The sequence below is a fragment of the Pteronotus mesoamericanus genome, unplaced genomic scaffold, assembly GCF_021234165.1.
Source record: "Pteronotus mesoamericanus isolate MK-2021 breed Mesoamerican mustached bat unplaced genomic scaffold, CSHL_Meso_final contig_25, whole genome shotgun sequence".
Taxonomy (NCBI): Eukaryota; Metazoa; Chordata; class Mammalia; order Chiroptera; family Mormoopidae; genus Pteronotus; species Pteronotus mesoamericanus.
This window is the reverse complement of record NW_026555105.1, coordinates 10,834,870-10,853,473: the sequence shown is the minus strand read 5'-3', so window position 1 is coordinate 10,853,473 and position 18,604 is coordinate 10,834,870. Positions and strand designations below refer to the sequence as shown.

The window sequence follows — 18,604 nt, the reverse complement described above, 5'->3', positions numbered from 1 at the left end:
TTACTCATTGTTTCTGGGCCTTTCTAATGTATAGAATTAGATATTTTATATATATACTATGTATAGATATACATGTATATGTGTGTATACATACATATTTCTATTTTTAAAAAAATCATCTCTTGAATTCATACTGATATTTCCAATGCACATACAGCATTATGAGGCTTTTAATTAACCTCTTCTATATTACCTTTGTAGCTCCTTTCTTCTACAGAAGAGATAAAGTTTGAAATTTTCACACAATCTAGCATCTCACAGAAACTATCACGTTCTTGTGGCCCTCATGGGTCAGTTCCCACCTGCCTGGGGCCTGCTACCCGTAGAGGAGGGAAGGAGGAGCTTAAGGTCATCTCATCGATACTCCTTCCTGCTCTGAGTCCTCCTGGACGACAGAATTTCTCTCTCTAGAAATGGTTTAGCGTCTTTACTCTGCCTGAAAGACGGACCCAGATTTTTCTCAAAGTCGTATTTGCACAAAATATATGTTGACGTATCTGGGGATTGTAACGGACTAGGGTCGGGGGCTGGTAAATCCTTTTTGCAAGGATCTACCGCTTTCAAGAAGGGAACTTCACGAGCCCCAAAGCAGGTAAGAATCCTGGAATGTTAACCCTGAAATCTAGGTTTACAGCCCTTTACTTCATTGATTGCCTTTTTCCCGTTCATGATAATTTCCATAAACATGAGGATTTAACGAAACAAAAAATGTAAACCAAGCACGTGGAATTTGCGCTCTCGGAAAATGGAAGCTGCTTTCCTACTTTCTCTGGGCCCCAGTTTCCCCAGCTATACGATCGAAAGCTGCTGGCATTCAGCCCTTCCCAGGCTCCTATCCCACTGCGCGGGGTTCTGGCCGCCAGGTGGGGACAAGAGACCGACGATACAGCGAGATGTTACATCTGCGCACTTTTAGCGGCGCCTGTCTTCACACGCCCTGCGTACGTCACTTCCGGCGCGAGGGGCCGGCCGGCCGGGCCGGGAGTGCGGGTCGGTTCTGCGCGCGCTGCCGGACAAAGCTCCAGCCGCCGATTGACCCGCGCTCCGCCCCGTAGCCGGGCCGGTGAGTGCCCGCGAGCCCGTCCGAGTACCCTGGGGGCCGGGGAGAGGGACCCCTGAGGGGGAGGGATAACCGGAAGTGGGCGACCCGAGGAGAGAGACCCCAGGAAATGGGGACACCTGGGGGAGGGGTGACAGCCGGAAGTGGGGGGCCTCAAAAGGCTGGCTACGGGACGTAGAGTCTCTGGGGCTCCAGGAGTGATGGCATCCTGACTTCTCCTTGTTTGGGTGGCGTGGGGAGGAAGGTGATGCTCACGGAATGATGGACTCCAGGTGAGGAAGATGCACGGCTCCGCCCTAAGGAATGGTGTTTGCACCCCTCCCTGTGCTCACCCATCAGTTCATTCAGACTGTGGCTGAGCCGCGCTCTGTGCTTAACACCGCCTAGACCCTGAAGATCAAACAGGGAGCTCCAGCTGGAGCGTAGAGCCCAGTGTGGGGCTTGACACGTCCTTCTCTGCCTCGCTGGCTGTGTACCCCTGGGCACATCGCGGAACCTCACGTCATCCGCTAGTAGTTGCAGAGCACCGCCATGTGCCAGGCGCTGGGGATGGCAGTGGACATGCCCGGCAAATTGGCTGCCTTCATGGAATCTGCATTCTAGTGAGCAGTTTCCGCCTTTGTACATGGGAAAAGTAATAGAGCTGTCACCAGATATTGTGAAGATAAATGAAAGATGTAAGGTGCTTATCATCGTGCTTGATACCTGATAAAATCATCAAGTACGTATTATCTCTTCATTATTCCACTATGAGTTAAACTTCCTAAGGCAAAGAATTCAATTGTTCGCTGTTGGATGCCCAGTGCCTACCAGCACAGGGCCTGATGCATGTGGCAGGTGATCAATAATTATTTGATAGTGAATGGCTGGTGAAACTGACTGAGGAGTTTTCATGCAAAAACCTATAACACTGGACTGCCATTTCTGAATGAGATAGGTGCTCTGGAAAACTGGAGGGAATCACCCTGAGGGAATCAGGGAAGGCTTCACAGAGGAGGTGACAGTGGAGCTGAGCGTGGAAGGTGGAAGGCGTGGAGGTGTCTGGTTGGAACAAACAAGAAGAGGGAGTTCCAGGCGGAGATATCACAAATGCATGAGGTGTCCCAAGAATGGCGGGTCATTACTTTGTTTTGGCTGGTATTTAATGTGCATGGGGTGACAGAGGGTGGGGGTGGAGCAGGACAGAGGCTGGAGAAGAACTTCGAGGCTAGGATGTGGGCATTACAGCCTTTCTCCTTGGTGAGCACTGAATTGGGATCACAGGCATCTGCCGGTAACTCCCATGGAAACAGCCCAGGGCAGATCCTTTGAATCTGTGATTGTTCCATTCCTTGCTCAGCATATGCCCGCCAAGCAGATTAAACTCATTTAACAAATATTTATGGAGCTCAGACTATGTGCTTGGCACCCTGTTAGGTGCTGGGTTTAAGGTGATGAGACAGACGGAGGGAATGTTGCCCACAAATTGCCTGCAACTGAGTGGGGGGAGCGCTCTGGCAAAGAGCTCCCGTGGGAAAGCTCCTCACCTCGCCTGGAGTCAGCGAGGGCCTCCTGCTTCAGGCTCCATCATCTCTGGCCTGGATTATGCAGAAACTTCTAAATGGCCTCTTCACTTCTGTCCTCATCTCCTTAAAGTCCATTTGCAAGGCAGCCAAGTAACCCTTTTAAAATATAAATGTGGTCATGTCACTCCACTCAAAACCCTCCATGGCTCCCACCAAATTGAAAGTCAAACTTCTTATTGGCCTACGAAGCTCTGTATCAATGGGTGCCTCTTTAAATGCATCTGCCAATACTCTCCGCTTTGTTCATTTGGCTCTAGCCACACTGGCCTCCTTTCTGTTCTTGGAAAAGCCAGGCATGTTCCTGCCTCAGACTTTGTACTTGTTCCCCCAGATACCTGCATGGCTTCCTCTTGTCTCCTTTGTCTTTGTTCCATTGTCACTTGGGGGAGGCCTTCTCTGACCACCCAACTTACAATTGTTAACTCCTGTCCCAGATACATTCAAACCCCTTCCCTGCTTTTTCTCTCTCCATAGTACTCTCTTCTAGTAGACTATATAGTTTATTTTGCTTGTAGTCCTCCCGTCTCCAACTAGGATCTAAACTCAATGAAGGCAGGATTTTTTATTGACTGCTGTATCCCCGGTGCCTGGAAGTGGGCCTGGTACATAGTAAGTGCTCAATATTTGTTGAATGAATGAAGTAGCATCTAAATGGAACTTAAGGGCGAAGCAGTCAGGCGATGAACTGGAGAAAGAGTATGTTAGTTGGAGCAAACAGGAGGTGTATAAGACAAGAAAACACACCTTTGAGGAAGTGGAAGGAGCTGGGTGGGGCCAAAGGTTAGAATGCAAGGAATGGAGTGGGCAGACCTAAGACTTAGGGGAAGTGATCTGGTCACAATGGCTGCCGTGGATGTTGTGGGGAACTCTTTGCAGAGACCCTTGAGATGGTCCCTACATTCCTTGTTGAGCTCTGAGTGGAGGTTCAGTGACAGCCCACGGACAAGAACTTGGCCTTTGGAACTGGACAGCTCTGCTGCTAGTTTGCTCCTGGACTATCTAAGGCAGTTGTTTTGTTCTTGCTTTTCATTTGATAAGTGTACTGGTTCAGTCTTCTAAGAAGCAAACACTAGGATGAGATTAGACATGCAAGAAACCTATCAGAGGCAACGCCCACGAAACATAAAGGATGGGAGCTGGTCCCTGGGGAGGAGATTTGGGCAGAAGCGTGGGGCTACAGTGCAGGTCCGTGAAAGGTTCGGCGGGCCAGGCTGACCGGGAGCCCTCAGGGCAGAGTTGCCTGTTCGAGGAGTCCAGTATCTCGGCCACTGGCTGGGGTCATCTGTGAAAGGTGTGGCTTTCGCGGGGCGGTGAGTCCAGAGGGCAGAGCTGGGGCCATCCGTCAGTTATGCTTCTCTCCAGTGCGAGATCTGATGAGCTCAGTTTCATGGCCACCATGATAAGTCACTTTGTGTATGGGAAAAAAAAAAAATTCAAACAGTACAGTAAAAAGTCTCTCCTACCTTAAATAATCCAGTTCTTCAGTTCTGTTCCCTGGGAACCATTGGCAACAGTTTCTTGTATTTCTTTCAGGAATTTTAGGTGCATTTGCAAGTGTATAAATGTGTATATTTTAAAAATATAAACACAATTATTTTATGTACACTGTTCTGCAACCTGCTTTTTTCCCATTAACATGTCAATTTATAAAGTTCTGCCTGGTTCCTTTTCATGACTAAATAGTATTCCATTCCTATGGTGCTATAAGTTAACCAGTCTCCATCTAGTAGGCAGGTAAAGTGTTTCCAGTCTTTTGCCATTATAATCAACACTTGTGACGATGATCCTGTCGTGCATATTTTGTCCACACATATACGTACCTGTTCTGGAAATAGAAAGCTGAGGCAAAGGATATGTGGCAAAAGGTATTTGAGGTTTTGATAGATATTGACAAACTGCCATCTAAAAAGGCTATCTAATTTATCCTCCTAACAACAAGCATATCAACATTGTTTTAATTGTCATTTCTTTAATTACAAGTTAGGTTGAGCACTTGTTCATACATCGTGAGCAAGGTTTGGTGAGCATTTGGGTGTTTTCTGCTGTAGGTGCCTCAGTGTAGGTAACTGCACTGAGTCTGGGGTTGGCCCTGGGCCTGTGGTTCGGATCTAGTTCCCTCCCCCACCCCACACTGAGACCCACGACTCTGAGTTTACTTGGCTTAACAAAATGTTGCCGTCCCCCTACCTCAGCTGCCCTGGGGTTTGAAATGACCAGTGCCTCACTTTATTAACTTCCCCTGGGGCTTCTGTTTTGACAGGGATCCTGGTCGCTAATGTCAGAGGAAAGTGACTCTCTGAGAACCAGCCCTTCTGTGGCCTCACTTTCCGAAAATGAGCTGCCGCCCGCCCCCGAGCTCCCTGGCTATGTGTGCTCGCTGACCGAGGAGCTGGTCACCAAGGCCAGGGAAGAGCTGCAGGAGAAGCCGGAATGGAGACTTCGAGATGTGCAGGCCCTCCGTGACATGGTGCGGAAGGAATACCCAAACCTGAGCACCAGTCTGGACGACGCCTTCCTGCTGCGCTTCCTCCGAGCCCGCAAGTTTGATTACGACCGGGCCCTGCAGCTCCTGATCAACTACCACAGCTGCCGGAGAAGCTGGCCCGAGGTCTTCAACAATCTGAAGCCCTCGGCCTTGAAAGATGTCCTCGCTTCCGGATTCCTCACCGTGCTGCCCCACACCGACCCCCGGGGCTGCCATGTCCTCTGCATCCGCCCAGGTATTGCGCTGGGCCGTTGCGGGGCCCGTGTGTACAGCCTCCGTTTGGGATATACCTGTCCGGCACCCTCTCTCCTTTTCCTTTTCCCTTTTGCCCCCTCCCTGTTTTAGTCCAGCTCTTTGGATGGCGCATGACAAAACCCTACTCAACCTGGCTTCAAGGGAGGATTTCGTCTGAGGACACAGGAGCATCTCCCATTAGCAGCTCTCACTAGGCCCTGGAACCCAGAACCAGAACCCAGCTCATTCCCCCGGGAGGGAACTGAGCCGGCCTTGCTCCCCATCTCTGCATCTGCCGGCCTTCAGTCTGTGTGTCTCTGGGCCACATCTGTCTGCTGCCCTTCGCGTGTCTTCTCTCCGTGGCCTGGCTTTTGCTGCCTCTGTGCACATGACGACATCAGGCACCCCTCAGCTCCCCGGTTTCCCTGGCCACCCAACTAAGTCCCTTCAGTGCCAATTCTAGATTTCTAGGGTTGAGGATCCGGTGCGCTGAGAAGCTGCCCTGGTCTTCGGGTGTAAGCAGGGCTGCCAGGACCCCGCCCCATCCCTCCTTGGTGGGTAGGTGAGGTGCAGGTGTCAGTGTGGGGCTGGGCGGCGCCTGGAAAGGCGTCTGTCTGCCACGTGCCTCCTCCCAACTTTTCCTCCTTTTCCCGACTTTGTTAAGCCCTTGAAAAGACTCACTTTAGATTCACTTTTTGATCTTAGCGCTTCGGGATGGTAATCAGGACACCTTAGGTTTCTTTGGCACAGTAGCTCTCAGTTGGTGGCCACTCCCCCCCACCCCGCCCTGCCCCACCACCTACCCAGAAGCATTTAGAAATGCGTGGGGACAGTGCATGCTTTGGCAGCACATATACTAGAAATGTGTGGGGACATTTTTTAGTTGACAGCACAACTAGGGGATGCTAGATCTCAAGCCTTGGCATTCTTCCTTCTAGTGTCTTCTGTGACACCAACTGCCTCATAAACTCAGGAGTGTTTTTCACCCCACCCCCAGCTGCAACCTTTCTCATGGGCCAGAGCTGAGACAAAGTTTGAAAGTAAGACGATAGTGTTCTCCCTCTCCCCAGCAAGCCAGGGAAATGGGCACTTGCTGCCCGTCCCCTTTGTCACACATCCAAAGGCACACCCCTCCTTAGCGCCCCCCATGCACTTTCTTCTTCCTTTAGGACCCATGTCGCCATTTCTGTTTGTCACTTGCTGAAACCTCTTTGGACACTAAACCATTCTCTTGAGCTTTCATTGAGTTTCAGGCACAGTGTTAACTAACTGCTCTACCCGTTGTTTTAGGCACTTTGCAAAATGAGAGGTGCTTATTTTTAAATTTACATAAGCAATGCAGTGGAGACTTCAGGGCACCGGAAGGCCTAGAAACCCAGTCAGGGGTTTCTCTGCCGCTTCTCTGTACTCAGCCCCGAGGAATATGATGAAACAGTCGGGTATTGCCACACTGATTTCACCTCTTGTGTGGCTTCAACCCTTTGCTTGTAAGACAAACTTCTTCCCTCGTATTTCTGGAGCGGATCGAGACCCCTCCCCCCAACTCAACTTTTTAGGAGGAGACATACAGAGGTTTTATTCTCAGCTGGGGATTGGCTTTGCTTTTTTAGAAGCCCTTTTGAGACACCTGTGATGGGAAAGTATGACAGCCAGTTGTGTAGAAGCAGGTTTAATTGGCAGCAGCGTTAAACCGCAAGCTGGCACAATTTTTGGACAGAGCCTTCTTCATAGGAATGTTGCGCGCGTTACACATCCCACTGGCGGCAATCGTGTGTAGTTTTCTCTTTCTAACAAAGGGTCACCCAAACCTTGGTGGGATTTTCTTGAGAACAGTGGTTAATAATCAAAAGTTGTCATTCCATCTTTTTCCCAAAGAAAGGAAAGACTCTAACTCTGTGGGGGGTATTAAAGGAGCACCAGCCTGGGCAGGGGAATTGGCTCAAACCACAGCATTAGAAAGCCGTCTCCATCTCCACTGTCCTTGGCGTGGGCTTCTCCTTAGACCAGCTGCTGTCTCATGGGACCCTTGCGTCTCAGGCTCCTGTCATCGCCATTCCAAGGGGAGAGAGAGATCTCTTTCCAAAGGGCCAGGGTCCCGGAATGAGTCCGCCTGGCTCGCCTGACCTGGCTGGGATCACACACAGTGGCCAGGGGAGGTAAGGCCTGGAGTGGCCACGCCCACATCTGGAGCCAAGAGTCAATTCTATTGGATCCAAGTGCATGGTTAGCATGGGAAGAGGTGGTTCCCCAAGAAAAATCAGGGTGCGATGATAAAGATAAGGGGACACATCCGATGGCAGTGGTACAGATGTCCATTAAGATAAGTGCCATTATCCTGTTCTACTTGTGAGGCGAGGTAGGCTCCGGTGTAAGGACGTGACCTGCCCAGCATCTGACTTGAGGGTTCACGCTTTTAATTTGAACACTCAGCTGCTTTTCCATTTCAGAATGTGCTGCTGTGTTGCAGTTAAGAAATGTCAGGTGCTGCTGAAGGTGTCTGATTTCCTAACCTAAATAGAGCCATGCCAGTAGCTATATCTTGCTTTTCCATCTTCAAACAACAGTTTTAGCACAGAGATAAATCTTAGCCTGTCTGATTGTACTTATTTCTGTAACATACTGATCACCTCATATGACCTTAGACAGGTGGATACCGAGCAACTACCCAATCACCGAAAATATCCGAGCCATATACTTGACATTGGAAAAACTCATTCAGTCTGAAGAAACCCAAGTGAATGGAATTGTAATTCTTGCAGACTACAAAGGAGTGAGCTTATCAAAAGCATCTCACTTCGGCCCTTTCATAGCCAAAAAGGTGATTGGCATCCTTCAGGTATGGCTCCTGCTTGTCGTGCGTCTGTTCTGTGGTTGTTTGGCTTTCCCCGGGGCCCTGTACATTTACTCATGTGATATGCACTCCCCACTTCCCACTCCTACAATCTGAAAAATACAGAAGCATTATGGGAAATATAAAGGTTCTGTTTACCACTGGTTCCCATGAAGGTCTCCAGTAGTTTCTGAGTATCTTCAGCCTAGGGAAGGTCAGCTTTTGGGCAAGAGTCCAAACGCCAGAGAAATGCTTTCTTCTTCTTCTTCTTCTTTTTTTTTTTTTTGTAAATTGAGAAGGCAGAGGAGAAATTCTCCTAACAAATGAAACCGAGAAATCGCGCTTCTGCCCAAGGTCATAGAGCCTGTCCTGCCGCCTGTGGGACTGGGGACGTGGAGTGCTGTTGGACTGTCGTGGCCGGATGCTTTTGCCCTCCGTGTTCTCTGTCTCAGAATGCAAGTTGCGGAGAACCATAAGGCTCTTTATGTATCTTCACAGCGTGTAACGGTTTGCAGAGCGCTTTTATAGTCATCCTCCCCATTCAGTCCTTCGAGGAATCTCTCAAGATAGACAGGTCAAAACTTATTTCTCCTGTTTGGAAGATGGGGGAACTGACACCCAGAGGATGCAGCCTGGCCCACGTCTCTAATGGGCTGGGCCCCCAGCCCGTGGCGCGCTGCCTCTTGTGAGCTGTGGGGCACCAGAGCCAGAACAGTTCTCAGTGTCTTCTGCCCCTGCTGTGCCCCAGACAGATTATTTCAACATCGGTGTCCCATTTGGTCATTATCAGAAATTTGCATTCTGGCTCCCAGGCGGCACTCTGGTCTTCCTTAGCTGTTCCTCTTGTTTGGATCCTTCCTGCTAAATGCCATGTAGATTCAAGGGTCAGCAGAATGAGTTTGGATCATTGTTTCCTCATCCAGTACGATGATCTGGGAGACAGAATTCCAGGGTTAAATAAGTTTGGGAAATGCGGTAAGCAAGTCCCCTCCTTGTGAATGTCACTGGAAACCTTTGCATATTTCAGCTCTGGGCAGCCCTGCCCGTAAGGAAACCAACTGTTTGACTACATCGAGTCTACTACTCGCACTTGTGTACCTACCATGGAGCCCTTGTTTGCATCACACCTTGTAACTTCCTGAGAAGTACACTTTGGGCAGCACCGACCCAGAAGGTCTGGTACCTGCTAGCTCCATCCACTTAGGCTCAGACCGTTTTTTGCCGCAAGAAGAGCGGCTCCCCACTAGTCTGCCCGACTCCCTCCCCACCCAGCCCTGGGTCCCAGGAGAGGCTCTCCCTGAGACTGGCCTGGCTGTTTCGCCCCGACTTGGGTTTCTCAGAGGAGGCCGTGGGACTCGGACCAGGCTGACGTTGGGGCCTAAAATGAAGATGTCACTGGGGGAGGCAGGCTGTCGTAAGAGACACTTTGCAAATACTGCTCATGTTCTAACACCCTCTTCCTTCCCCCGCAGGACGGTTTCCCCATTCGGATAAAAGCAGTCCATGTAGTGAATGAGCCTCGAATATTTAAAGGCATTTTTGCCATCATAAAACCATTCCTGAAGGAGAAAATAGCGAACAGAGTAAGTGATGATCCTGTTGATTTAATTTTTTTTTCTCCCTTATTTGTAACATCATCAATAAACTTATCTCAGTTTTTTATTTTTCCCCCTGGGATTGTTACCTTGGCAAGTCCAATGAACAATCCTTTCTGTGAAGGGAAGCGGAAATGAATAAGAACATAATATTGGACAGCAGAGAGAGCAGAGCCAGGATTGTCATCCTCAGAGCTCCGTGATCATTTAGACGTTCTGCCCTGGGCTGGGCACTGTGAACCAACGTTGGGTTTTACGCGTGAAAGGGCTCGGCAGAGGGCAGCCCCGGGGCGGGCGGTGAGGAAGAGCTGCGGACATTCCCACTGCGGCGCCTTGGGCTGTTTGAGCCCTTCCATTTACCTGCTTTGTTTTCTCACTATGTAAAGTTTGGGGACTAATTCCAGGTTTATGAGATTTGTGCGTTTTTAGCTTAATTCTTATTAAGAAAGGTTAGGTGACCCTTTCAAAGATGGAAGAGCCGCTTCTCTTAGCCTTTCCCAGCACCGTGATTGAAATGAGATGGGTGTATTTTTCTCCTTCCCTAGGCCTGCAAACATTGTGATCACTCCAAAGTCTGGGTCTTGAATTTCATAGTTTTCTTTCAAAGAGGAAGCACAGTAAGAGAGGATCTCGAGATTGCAAGGGGGCAGGGGCACTTAAAAGTCCAGATCGGCAGGCCTTTTCGCTTCATCAGCTCAGGGGTGAAGCCCAACTATCAGTGCTGTTCAGGTCTCCTGGGTGTTTCTGGGCTTGGGAACCGCTAACTTAGTGGCTTCCATGCCTGGGTTTGAGCCTGTGTTGGTCTCTGGGGAGCCTATTTGGAGCCTGCTTCTCCCAAAGCAGCCTTTGGACCAGGCCTTTCATGCCTGTGAAATGATCTTATTTGTGGCCCACAATCTTGTTCCTTTGGTCCTTCATATGTTCGTTCATTCATTCATTCATTCATTCATTTAAAAATATTGATCAACTACTATGTGCAAGTATGTTCTAGATGAACAAAATAGACTGACATCTGTGCCCGCTGGGAGCTTGTATTCTAGGGAGATAGAGACAAGTTACACACATTAGCTGCTGTTAGAACCTGGTAAGTGCAATGGAGAAAAATAAAGCAGCAGAAGGGGATGGAGAGAGAGAGAAGGCGGAAGGGGTTGTCATAGTCAGTAGGGTGGTTAGAGGTGGCATCGTTGAGAAGCTGGCATTTGAGCACAGGCTTGAAAGAGGTGAAGGAGTGAGCCTCCCAGACACCTGGAGAGCAGCAACAGCCCGGCCCTGAGGTGGGAGCGAGCCGGCCTGCTGGAGGGGCAGGGAAGGGAGGGCGGCGGGGAGGAGGCAGAGCGGCAAGAGCGCGGGATGGTGCCGGGCGCTGGGGACCACCGCATGGCCTCCGGCGTTTAGTCTGTGACACAGGATCACTGGAGCATCGTACAGAGGAGGGACATGATCTGACTTCCCTGGGAAGCACTGAGGGTGTGGCAGGACGAGGGTGGCGGCAAGGAGACCAGGAGGGAGGCGGCTGTGGGAGGCCAGGTGAGCAATGGTGGCGGCATGGCTCCATCAGCGGGGCAGCGAGGTGCTTGGATTCTGGGTCTGTTTTGAAGTCGCAGCCAGCAGGGCATGGGCTTTAAGGAAAAGAAATTAAGGATCATCAGGCTTTTCAAGGGACTGGAAGGGTCGTGCTGCCGTCACCTGCTGCTTTATTTATTCACCAGATACTTCCTTGAGCACGTCCTGGGAAGGAGGTTACTGAGTGACTGAGGCTTAACCCAAGGCCGTGTGTGTTTTCATTTCCTTCCCCTCTAGTTTTTCCTCCATGGGTCTGACCTGAACTCTCTCCACACAAACCTTCCAAGAAGCATTCTTCCCAAGGAGTATGGGGGCACGGCCGGCGAGCTGGACGTCACCGCCTGGAACACCGTGCTGTTGGCCTCGGAGGAGGACTTTGTGAGAGAGTTCTGCCAGCCTGTCCCCGCCTGCGACAGTGTCCTGGGCCAGGCCCTGCCGGCCGAGGGGCTGACCTCAGACGCACAGTGTGACGACTCCGTGCGGGCCGTGAAATCACAGCTGTACTCCTGCTACTAGCCAATCCTGTGGGAGCGTCTCCATCTTTAAATCCTTTCCTTTCTTACTTTGGGAAGGCACAAGAATTTTTGGCGCCAAGGATTTGTCCTTGCTCCTTGTAATTGCGCTGCAGTTTGGAGGAAACTCTGGATTACCCTGGGGGTGAGCCGGGGTGCACCCTGGATTACTTGAATCATTCTACGGAAGACACGGGAAATGTTTCCAGTGATTCCCAAATGTTTGGAACCCCAGTTTGCAACTATTAACCCGGAAGTTCTATCAGGTTCTTACACACGTCAAAGCAAGAAAAATCAGGACCAAAGTCACTTTGATCCTGTGTCCCAGGAGAAAACAATCTGATTGGCCAGTCAGCGCATTCCTCTGAAACACTCTGGTCAAGGCTGCAAGGTGGCCACACGTGAGACTTTGGGAGTTTGTGTGTTTCACATGAACCATGACTCCAGACTTCTGTGGCCCATCAGGAATCTACATGTTTGCGGTCCAGGCCCCCGTGGCTGTCATGGGTTTGGAAAGCACCTTAATAGAATCCGGCACGCGTCGGGACGCTAGCAGCACTTCCTGGTCAAATTTGGGAGCCAGAGGCTTCGAGCACCCATGGGATTCATTGGTTGAGTCTCGCAATAGAAACTTGTTTTCCCAAATCCATAAAGCCTTAGCCCTGGTTCTCAGTAGAATCATGCGGGGTCCTAGAAGTATGTAATTCTATTCAACTTAAAATACTGGATGCCAGGCCTGTGCAGCAAAAAGAATTCTGGTCTAAGAATGAAGAGACTTGAGCTCCAGCCTCAGGTGTATGACCATGGGCCAGACCTGGGCCTTTGTGAGCCTCAGTCTTCTCATCCGTACAGTGAGGCTAAATGAAACGACGCCCAGGCCCTTTGAGCAGCTGCGGTTCTGGGTTTGATTTAGTTCTTGAATGTTAGACATCACCTTTCTGCCTAGAAAGAGGACTCTGTCGATGCAGGTGGCTGGGCCCTGTCTGGGGGTACACCTGGGCCTTTCCAGGAGGGATGTGTCAGTCACCATTTGGCCCTGCCTTTAAAGAAACAAGTATGTACATTCCTGGGACTTCGCGATACTAACTTCCTTTTCACAGTGAGGGTTCAATGTGAAAAGAATGACTTTTGTGAGGGTGGGCGAGGGAGGTGACCAGGATCTTGTATGGATTCCTCCCATCCCTGAGGTTCTGGTGGTAGCGTGTAAAGATGGCAGCGGGGAATGAGTTCCTTGGGGTTCTGAAATTCTGGTCTCTGGACATGGATACAAGGGCAGGTTATTGCTGGGTTGCTTCCGGGGCCCCTGTCCTCCCGAACCCGTCTGCGTTTCTCTCTCTGGTGTGGCCGGACACACTCTAGTCTGTCCAGCCGGACTGAATGTTAGTTTTGCATTTCGACACTTTAGATCCTTCCTGTCAAGAATTTAGCCCTTGTCCAAGCATCTAATTAGGTGGTTCATCTTGTGGCTTGTGACCTATTTCCTTTCCTATTCATTCCATGTAAATTATGTTAAAAAGTGACAAGTACTCTGTGTTGCGTGTGTGCTTCCCTGTGCACTTACTAGGCCACCAGGCAAGGTGGACAGCTCAGTTGGGAACACACTGAAATTCAAAGGCCAGTCTGTTGCGAATAAGCTGTTCATCTCTATAGCACTTTTCAAAATGTCTGGCGAAGTTGGTGGTGGAAATTACTTACCTCATTAGTGCCAATTCTAGGGACAGCTCTCTTCACCGCAGATACTGACCCTGGGTCCTCTGGGGACCTGGCTGAGCTGCACGTGCCAAAGTGCAAGTGCCCCTGGCTGCCCCTCCTCATTCCATCGGACAGTGATGGTGTGACCAGCACTGCGGATCTGAGTGAGGACGAGCGGGGTGGCCAACGTAGACAGAGGGCTCAGAGCCCGTCTGCCTGGAGGGACAAATTGGTTAGAGACTTCCTTAGGTCCCAAAGAGGAGAGATTAAAACAAAACAGAAAACAAAAAAAAAGCTAGACAGAAAAATGGGTTGCTCAACCAGCCCCACCGAGCTTCCACGGTTTAAACTCTGCATGGCAGCCTACTGCCTCTGTGTGAAGTCACCTAGCTGGCCAGCCTCCCCTGGGGAAGCATCTCAGAGGCCAGGAAGGGTGCTGTTCAGGCCTGTGGCTGCACCGAGGAGCCACTCCTTTCGGTCTGTGAAAGGGGTTGGAGCCGCGGTCTGCCTGCCTGCCTCCTGGAGCTGCTGTGCTTTGTTTTGGCTCCAGAGAGAGATCCGGTAGTCTCAGCACCTCAGGAGTTTGAGTCAAGCTGCGGAACCAGGACCTCCCAGGGTGAAAATCAAGGCAGTCTGTGTGGCTCTACCGGCATTTCCATAGTTTCCGCAGCAGGGGGCCAGGGGCCTACCGAGGGAGCGTGGGGAGCCCTCCTTGGCAGGGGAGGCAGCACCCCAGTGAGCAGCCCGAGGACTGGGGGTGTTTCCCTTCGGGGAAGAACCCCGACCCATCTCACAGGACCTGAAATGAACCCTCCCCCAAATTCAGGGCAGCATAGTGCAGGGAAGGGAAGAGGAAACTGGGAGGAATGAGTTGCAGCTGTACCTAGCTGTGTGGCTTTGGGTGAGCCACTGAGTACCCCAGAACCATCATGTACCAAAAGGGGATCACACCCCGACTCTGAGTGCCCTGTTCCTGGCATTGGGACACCGTGTCACAGGGCCACGCTATCTTATTAGAGACCCTCCCACCTGGGTACCTGCAACTTCCATGTGAAGTCTGAGTTTAGGTAATGGGGGTTTTCTCCCTCATTCTTCCCACATGCTACTACACAGAGAAGCGTCTCTTCCTGGAATCCCATTGTACCTTCGTGGGGAAAGGCCGAACTCCACAGAAAGGACGCTACAGAAGCAGCAGGGAGTGCGACCCTGGCTTCCTCTTGCTCTTCGGTGAAGGCAACTTCAGCTCCCTCGCCCTCCATCCTGCTTCACAGGAGCACCCTGTCCTTAAGTTTACAAACGCTTCAGCTTAGAAGCTGCTACTTTTTTTTTTTTTTTTGCCAAAAAGCAGGGCAAGAAGAGGTATTCCCCCCAAATTCCTGTGCGACATTGAGCCTTTCAGAATTCTTCTTGGTGGGCAGTTTCTTTAAATGCTGTCTGATTCTCAGATCCATCACGGGATTAGTCTTTCATTTGGGTAGGATTAGTGTTAGCTGTAGTACTGTGTGGCATTATTACAATACCTCATTTTAAAGTTATTGGCTTTTAAGGTTTTCCTTTAAAACCTCTGCCTTCATGTAGGAAGTAAAATGTTAGCTAACGTGTTAAGTGTGGCTGTCCCGTGGCATGAGAGGTGCAGATGCGCCCAACAAACCTTGCGACCATTCAGAAGTGACGTCAGTTCTCTCGCCTCTCGTCGTTGATTTTGTAGATCGAAAGTCGATTCCTTCCTGCCCTTCTGACTCGGAAACGGCTTGCTGGGAATATAAGGAGTAGGCATCACCAAGGCAGGTAGTCCTCCTCAGTAGAACTTGCTCCGCGGGGAAGCCCAGTGTGATTGGTGGATGAAGGTGCTAGTGACTTCACTGTGGGCTGTGTCGCTGCTTTCCCTTCCGTCTTACCAGGTGGCGTGTTCAGTTGGGCAGCATCGGCTGCCCGTGGGGGTTCTTGCGGATGTGCCTCACCTCCTGGCTTATCAGGTGGGACCCCTGTTACAAGTGAAATACTTGAAACTTCTCTCGGGCCAAGAGCCTCTGGCCACTCTGATGGGGTGGGAGGTGGCTAATTTTCTGACCAGACTGGGGATAACCATTTCAGCCACTCTTCACATTCTTCACTTCAAACTGAAATTCAGTTTGGCTTTGAGTATAGGGACCCATGATGGTGGATTCATCTACTTCAGTGTTTGTTTTGACCAAAAGTTTATTTTTCTAGTGCATTTTCTAAGTCAAAGTGGTGAAAACATGTAATTTTAGTATGCATGACTGGGTCTGAAACAATAAAAATCCGTGTAAGGTTGAGTGTGTGTGGAGTCCCTTTGCGTCGATGGCAGTTTGTTTGGATTAAGCTTCCGATCTTTATTATTCATGGTGCGCAAGCGTATTCTGTAGGTGCAGGGCTGGCCGCCACCGAAGATCACACACATTAGAAGACACCAGTGTTTAGGAAGGACGGAGCTAGCAGCGCACAGTGGTGGCGACGATGTGCACATTTTTTGGCTCTCAAGGCCCCGATGTCGTTCCCGGACTGGCCCTGCATCCCTCCGGTGTGAGTTCCCGAGGGCCGGGCATCGACTGTGTTCTTTGCATAGACGAGCTCATTTAATCGTCAGGCACCCTTAATGAAGCGACGTTATTGCCGCTGTGAGGGGCAGAGAAGTTGAGTACTTTATGCAAGGACACAGCTAGTCAGGCGGTAGAACTGGGAGCAAAGCCCGGCAGCCTGACTGCAGCCCACTAGTGCCTCCTGGTGGCGCTGGGCTGTGCCCTTCTCTTCCTCTTATGATTAGTCCACAGATGCAACAGAGGGACAGAAGGGAGGAGCCTTTAGAGTGAGGAAGCATCAGTCTAAAAAGGGGCCTTTTTTTGGCTGCTTTGAAAATACAAAGCTGAGGTCCTTAACCTCTGACACCCAAGTTGTAATTGGACATTTTATTCGAGAAGTACCTGTAAGTAAACAGACTCCATGGCAGGGTGACTAGGGTATGGCTTGATTTAACGCTGGTCCTGTGCATGCTTAGCCGTTCCTCTGCCTGTCCTGTTTGTTTTGGTAGAGGAGACAAGCGCCAGGTCTCACGGTGGGTCTGGCCTGTTGGTGACGGCTCAAGTGGGACATGCTCTCATGCAGGATGTTCCTACCCTTCCTGTTGGCTTCTGAGGATCAACAGGTAAGTACCGACATTGCAACACATTCCGGCTCTTCAGGTCCGCCTGCCTGAGGAAGCCGTGGAACGTAAGCTCGGGCTGTTTCTCACATCGGGGAAAAGGGGCTCATGGCTCCTATCCTTCCCACCTTATGGCGGCGTTACAAGGATACGTATGAGGCACTTGGTACATAAGCCACTGGGGTTGCTGTCCATGTAATGAGTCAGCACTTGTAATACCTTAGTTTTCCCCACTGCCCTCTCTTCACGTCATACTGGTTTGGCATTCCTATAATAAATGGCAGCAAATGTTTCTTATTACTGCATTTAAAGCTGGTGAGTAATACAGTCATTTAAGGTGCCACTTTTCTGGAAAAAAACTTTTTAACCACATGTTCACTCTTACCTGATAAGGCACCAGCCATTAGGGATACTGTGACCTAGTAAAAAGCTAGCTACTGCCTTTAGGGAGTTACTAACTTTCCTTTGTTAGTGATGGGTAGCTCAGAGAGCCAGCCGACTCCCCTCCAATCCCTAAGCGGTCTCTAGTTTCCAAAGTCTCCTGCCGCCTAATAGGTGCAGAGACTATGGGGGTCTAACTGAAGAAAGAACTGAGTTCTCTGAGCCTTAGTGACCGTAAAAGGGGGAGAAGCAGCACCGCCTTGCAGGCGTGTGGACGATGTCTGCTCGTTGCTGGGTACATGTGGCTCTTTATTATCCTTCGGCGGAGGTGACAGGTGTCGCGTGGCTGGGGCCACTCCGCAGTGCTTAGGACATCACTGAGTAGGCTGCCTGATCTGGGCTCCTCGGGAACATGGCAGATACAAGATACCAACACAGAGAAATAAAGAGATGAAGCACCGCTCCCCTGAGTAAGCGTAAGCCTGGGAGCTGCATTCAGCCTGCAGAGATAAAATGCAGGCCTCGTATTATTGAATACTCACTGTAGCGTAACATGTAAAAAGAAAAATACAATCAAGCAAGGACTTGGAATGGATGAAAATGCTGTCCTGGTTTAAATTAAGCCTGAATTGTGATTTGGCCTAGAACATCAAAAGCCCTGATAACCAGGCCCACGGCCACGCTTTGGCAGTGTACTTGGTTGTCAAGAGAGTTTTATTTCCTAACTAGCTGAGGACCCTGTAACCACCACCTAGAAAGTAAACAGCCAGCACGGGCCTACAAGCTCTCTCCCAGGTGCACCTCGGTGCAAGGCAGCCACTGCTGGTGCCTTTGATGAAACCCTCCAGCATACTGCGGACCTTAGAGCCAGGGCCCTCGGTCTGCAATCCTAGGATGGTGATGTGAGGTGACACCATGAGGTGTGATGGTTCAAAATGCAGTCTGATCCTGGACTTAAAATGCTGATGTTTACGCTTGTCTGTAATTCAGCACTCGTGTGGATAATTCACATTGGGCAAGCTCTTAGGTTTCCTACTTAACTTATTCTTAGGGTACAAAAACCACGAACACCAGGGATGCTGCCCCTTAGTTTTTAAAGAAAATTTGTTATTTCAAATTAATATCAAAGTTATCATCATAAAAAATTTAAAAACTTTATTGGACTTTATACTTTACAGTTTAGTATTGCTTTTATTTTAAATTACATAAGATGGGGGGGTGGTACACTGTAATGTTTTTGAAATTTGGGAACTTTAATGGGTTCAATCTGGCTTGCCCCACTGTTCAGGCAAGTGGGGGTATCTGCTTTATACTGGAAAAGAGCTAGGCCTCCCTTATAAGCCCCCCAAATCCCTTACAACCGGGTCCCTTTACCCCAACATAAACCACTGGTTTAAGTGACGATGGTTCCAACAATTCCTACCCAGCCCTGCTTCTCCACTCCACACCTCCCCCCAGGCTGAGGTTGTGCCCTCTCTGTTCCATGTGTTGAGTTCTGTAAGAACACCTCGAATCTAAACTGCGCTA

At 50.1% G+C, this 18,604-nt stretch overlaps 1 protein-coding gene across 2 annotated transcripts; it reads left to right on the top strand.

Moving 5' to 3' along the window:
- The first annotated feature begins 1,252 nt into the window (after nt 1–1,252).
- Nucleotides 1,253–13,954, top strand: TTPAL (alpha tocopherol transfer protein like). 2 transcript variants are annotated; one of them, XM_054573396.1, is made up of 5 exons: nt 1,253–1,332; nt 4,886–5,345; nt 7,987–8,180; nt 9,647–9,757; nt 11,570–13,954. In XM_054573396.1, exons 2-5 carry the CDS (start codon nt 4,901–4,903, stop codon nt 11,846–11,848), a joined length of 1,029 nt encoding a protein of 342 aa, XP_054429371.1. In that variant the 5' UTR covers nt 1,253–1,332; nt 4,886–4,900; the 3' UTR covers nt 11,849–13,954. The 2 variants fall into 2 exon arrangements, with proteins under 2 accessions (XP_054429371.1, XP_054429370.1); XM_054573395.1 differs by having other exon boundaries at nt 1,253–1,662.
- Nucleotides 13,955–18,604: the final 4,650 nt, after the last annotated feature.